The following is a 5,102-nucleotide window of genomic DNA, read 5'->3' as shown; positions in this document are numbered from 1 at the left end:
TTTAGAGTACAGTGATAATATAAAGTATGTTATTGGTCATTAGTACAATTAAGTTAAAGCGCATGCAAAATTGGTGCGCAGAAACCACTTCAATGAACACGACCGTTTGGGGAATATTTTTTTTCTTCTTCTATTGCGCCACTTTTGAGTACATTCTTGTAGGGATTGGTGAGGGTTTTACATCAGATAAGTCCTTGCATGCCTTTTCACGTGAAAGAGCCTTTTATAAGGAGTTCAGTCAAAACTCTGGCACTTTCAGACGTGAGAATAAACGTTGAGGAACTATCTGTAGTGTCCGACAATCATAGTGGCCATCAAAAATGGCAGCATACGCATTACCGGAGGGATTCTCCGATTTTGACATGTTTGCATTCGGTTCAGCTCTTCTTGTTGGAGGTAAGTGAAATATTTTATGCCAAAAAATTTGAAAGAAAAGCTATTATTTGCATAGCGAAATGGCATCCAGATGGAGCTACTTGGGATTTTAAAGAGATCTTAAAGGGACAGGTCTACTGATTTTAAAGTCTGCAAAAACCTTTTTTTTTTTTAATTGCCCGAGAATTGCTTTGAAGATTTTTGAAGTGATGACAGGAACTTCAAATCATGCCAAGATGTCACTGGAAGATGTGAATAATCCGCAAGGATTTTTCAAGACGCGGTTCTGTAAGGTTGACATGTGAAATAGTAAAATAAAAGTCTGTGTAGTTAAAATTCAAACATTTCTGACATTATAATATCCTATTCACATATAGGCTATATATCTTAACTGAAATGTTAAACGTCCATTTTTAGTCTGTCTTTCCCCATGATGATTTTTTTCTTTCTATGTGTCTTTTAGGTCTTGTTGGATTCTTCCTCAACGCCGTTTCAATATTGGCCTATATTAGCGTAAAGCAAATGCGAACTCCCAGTAATTTCCTTGTCTTCAACCTTGCTGTGGCTGACATTATCCTCAATACAACCGGCCTGATTGCTGCATATGCCAGTTTATCTTACAGGTAGGTATAAGTTATTATCCTTTGACACTGCATTAATGCCTGTGGAGGTTTCCTAACTTATGTGTACAATAGTTGTTGTTAAAACGCTCTTATGCGTTGATCTAAAATTGGTTTACAGACAGGACATCGGGACAAATAATTCTAGAGAGACATTCTAGTGAAGCACATTTTTTCATGTATATCTGAATAGCTATGATGGATAGATGCTCTACTACACAAAGCTGTAATGTTGAACACTTGTTAGTGTATGTGTGATCATGACTTTAATAGTTCAACTGAATAGAACCACAAATCAAAGCAGGTGTATTTGGTATAACAATTTGCTGCAAAATGAGTCACCATGTTTATGTAGGAATGTAGCCATTCTGAAACTGGTTTATGCCTGATGGGATTAGAGTTTACACAGGCAGCCCAATTCTGATCTTTTGCCAATAGTTGGCCTTTTGACCAATCAGATCAGAACTCTTGCCAATAATCGGACAAAAGATCAGAATTGGGCTGCCTGTGTAAACGCAGCCTAAATGTGCTCCTCTCTTGTCACCCTAGACACTGGCCCTGGGGTCAAGATGGCTGTAGCAACCACGCCTTCATAGGGATGACAGCAGTCCTGGCCTCTATCAGCTTCCTGGCTACCATCGCCTGGGACAGATATCACCAATATGTCACCAGTGGGTAGTATCCTACTGTAGAATTTGTATTCATGGCATTTATTATAGCTTTATCTATCTATATACATCTACAAAGCTACAAATATATTCTCGCAAATTCCAATAAATATGACGACATTATTTTGTTCCAGATCAGAAGCTGTTTTGGAGCACGGCCTGGACTTTTTCTATCATTATCTGGGGTTTGGCCATCTTCTGGGCGGCCATCCCTCTGACTGGTTGGGGAGTTTATGACTTTGAGCCAATGAGGACGTGCTGCACTCTAGACTACACCAAAGGAGACAAGTAGGCTACATTTTAAAGTGGAACAGACATCGTTTCATAATAATTATAATATCAGTTGAAAATAAAATATTCCGAGGTGGTGCAGTGGTCTTAAGGTACTGCATCGCAGTGCTAGCTGTGCCACTAGAGATTCTGGGTTCGAGTCTAGGCTCTGTCGCAGCCGGCCGTGACTGGGAGGCCCATGGGGACTTCCAAAACTCATAAATGCCCTTCTGTTTTAACCAGCTGTTGACGTCACTGTTTGACTTTGTAAAATGTGAACAGTGGAATACAGAATCAGGGATTTAAAACAATCAAGCAGATTACCACAAAAGTAAGCTCTTTACCCTAGTTGAAAACATGCAGCATTTCACACACAGAGAGAGGACTGCTAGAAATCTTTAATGGATTGGATTATTCATTTCAGACAATAAAACAAAAGCTCTCTAGCAATGTCCACCACAGACTAGGGTTCTGAAATTTTGGTCACACAATTACCAGGTTTTCCAGAAATCCTGGACGATTCTGTATTTCTTGCTAATTTCCTCCTTATTCTGGGAATCCTCCAACCTGGATTTCTGGAACACCTGGGAATTTTGTTACTGTAATTTTGCAACCCAAGTCTGTGGATTTTTGGGTGGAAAATGACCAGAATTTAGCAACCCTAGACGTGTGAGAATGCCCCATTCATAGAGATGCACAGAATAATACAGTACATCTTATGTCATTCTATCATCTGTGTTCATCTCCATTCAACAGGGACTACATGACCTACATGGGAGCCCTGACTGTCTTCTACCTTATCTTCCCTGCTTATGTTATGAAGTCCAACTACGACGCCATTTACGCATACTTCAAGAAGATCCACAAGCACAGGGTAAACCTCGGAACATTCTACCGTTAGAACATTTGGAACATGTTCTTTGGAACGTTGCAACACATTTTAACAACACCATTCATCTTTGGCCTTGGAGAAGAAAAAAAAACATACTTCTCATTATATTACAAAGTGATAAGCGTGTTAAATCCTAGTAAATGAACATTGGGAAAGTTGTTCCATGAACTTCAGATTACAAGACTTCTCAGCAAGATAATCCTGTAGACAATGGTTGCTGTAATTATTTCACTTTGCAATTATTTAAGTAAGATGTCTAGATGTTGTATGTGTGTACATAACAGTCATTATGTTCTCTTCTATACATTATATTATGCTGATATGTTGAGTCTATGTTATTGTTGTCATAGTGTTAACTCAAAAGTCACATGTCATTCAATTCAATACAACTTTATTGACTGTCTCTGTTTTCCAGTGGAACACCAGTATACCACTGAGGGTTCTGTTGTTCTGCTGGGGACCCTACGAAGTCATGTGTATCTACGCCTGCTTTGACAACGCCAAACTGGTCTCTCCAAAGCTGAGAATGGTGAGCTTCTTCTTCTTCTTTTGAGAGCTTCTTCTTCGTCCTCTTTTGAGAGCTTCTTCTTCGTCCTCTTTTGAGAGCTTCTTCTTCGTCCTCTTTTGAGAGCTTCTTCTTCTTTTGAGAGCTTCTTCTTCTTTTGAGAGCTTCTTCTTCGTCCTCTTTTGAGAGCTTTTTCCTTATTTTCTTTTTTTCTGTCTTTTTTTTTACTCTTCCTTTTCTCTTTCTGTGCTTGATAATGCTTTAGTTAAATAACATGTCAATGGAGAGGTTTGATTTAAATCCTTTTAACGAGAACATGTTTATTCATTTTCGTAGTTGCTTCCTGTTTTGGCGAAAATGAACCCTATTTTCAATGCGTTGCTCTACTCCTTTGGGAACGAGTTCTACAGAGGAGGGGTGTGGCAGTTCCTGACTGGCCAGAAGTTTACAGAGCCCGTCGTTGTGAAGTTAAAAGGAAGATAAAGGAAGTTCTTGTTAGTTACAGTCATATAATTAGAATGGTCAGAGTTTCTATTCCCATTCTACTCTTTCTAATTCTATGGTTACAGTACCGTACAGGCCATAGAATTAGAATGTTCCATGTTCCATTCTACTCATTCTAATTCTATGGTTACAGTACCGTACAGGCCATAGAATTAGAATGTTCCATGTTCCATTCTACTCATTCTAATTCTATGCTAAAGGCCATATTCAAACAACAACATCATCATCATGCACTCTCATTGCAGTAGGTTTTACATTGGAAGAATGCTATCTGTACAAGGTTGTAAAGTAAATCTTAATTGTTTATTTAGTTGGTTTGGGATACCATATGCCAATGTAGCTTGTCAATAGCGATATGGTGACTGTCCATTCAAATAGACTTTGGGGAAAGGCACCTGTTCTTGGTTGAATGATATATCATGATTTACTAGACATGATTGGCTAGACATGATTGACTAGACACTCATTGACCTATGTTTTAGTAGAAATACCACAGTGTTCTTAATGCCATGTTCATGTTGAGTGATTTTTGAAGGTAGTAAAACCAGTGTAATCTACTTAAAGTGGATGAGAATGAATTCTAGTGGAGTCATGATAATGTAAAACTGATTTTATATCCAATAGCTTTACTTCTAGAACTCTCCCTGATGTACTCCTCTAATCCTCTGTCAATAAACGCAGCAAGGTATGCTGCCATGTGCTGCTCTTCAATCTGACTCAACTGTCCATGGAAATGGTGGGGTGCTCAACATGCCGCTTTACTGTACGGCTGTAAATGATGAGACTTAGTCTTCAGATTTCAAAAAGAGCTATTACCTACCAGACCTGGGTTCAAATACTATTTGAAATCTTTAAAGTACCTTAAGCGTTTACTTTAGCCTGCCCGGAGTGCCAGATGGGCGGGGTTTACTTTTTTGCTACTATTTTATTGGTCTTCCCTGTGGCTCAGTTGGTAGAGCATGGTGTTTGCAAAGCTAGGGTTGTGGGTTCGATTCCCACGGGGGGCCAGTACAAAGAAAATTTAAAAAAATGCATGAAATCAAATGAAATGGATGAAATAGATGCATTCACTACTACTGTAAGTCGCTCTGGATAAGAGCGTCTGCTAAATGACTAAAATGTAAATGTAAATGGTTCCATTGTGCCAGGCAAGCGCAATCAAGCCAGGCTAATTATTATTTGAACCCGGTTCTGATTTAAGCAAGCCATTTCATGTTATGGTGGTGGTTGTCCAGTTGGGTCACTTGGATCCTGGGGAGTTTTATGGT

General features: G+C 39.0%; 1 protein-coding gene across 1 annotated transcript; it reads left to right on the top strand.

The window, feature by feature from the left end:
- On the top strand, positions 1-4,545 carry LOC115201733 (RPE-retinal G protein-coupled receptor). The gene is made up of 7 exons (XM_029765589.1): positions 1-396; positions 839-998; positions 1,545-1,666; positions 1,798-1,951; positions 2,690-2,807; positions 3,241-3,354; positions 3,667-4,545. The coding sequence occupies exons 1-7, from the start codon at positions 321-323 to the stop codon at positions 3,811-3,813; spliced, it is 891 nt and encodes a 296-aa protein (XP_029621449.1). The 5' UTR covers positions 1-320; the 3' UTR covers positions 3,814-4,545.
- The last annotated feature ends 557 nt before the right edge of the window (positions 4,546-5,102 follow it).

This window comes from Salmo trutta, chromosome 10 (genome assembly GCF_901001165.1).
Source record: "Salmo trutta chromosome 10, fSalTru1.1, whole genome shotgun sequence".
In the NCBI taxonomy this organism is placed as follows: Eukaryota; Metazoa; Chordata; class Actinopteri; order Salmoniformes; family Salmonidae; genus Salmo; species Salmo trutta.
This window is presented reverse-complemented; position numbering and strand designations above follow the sequence as displayed.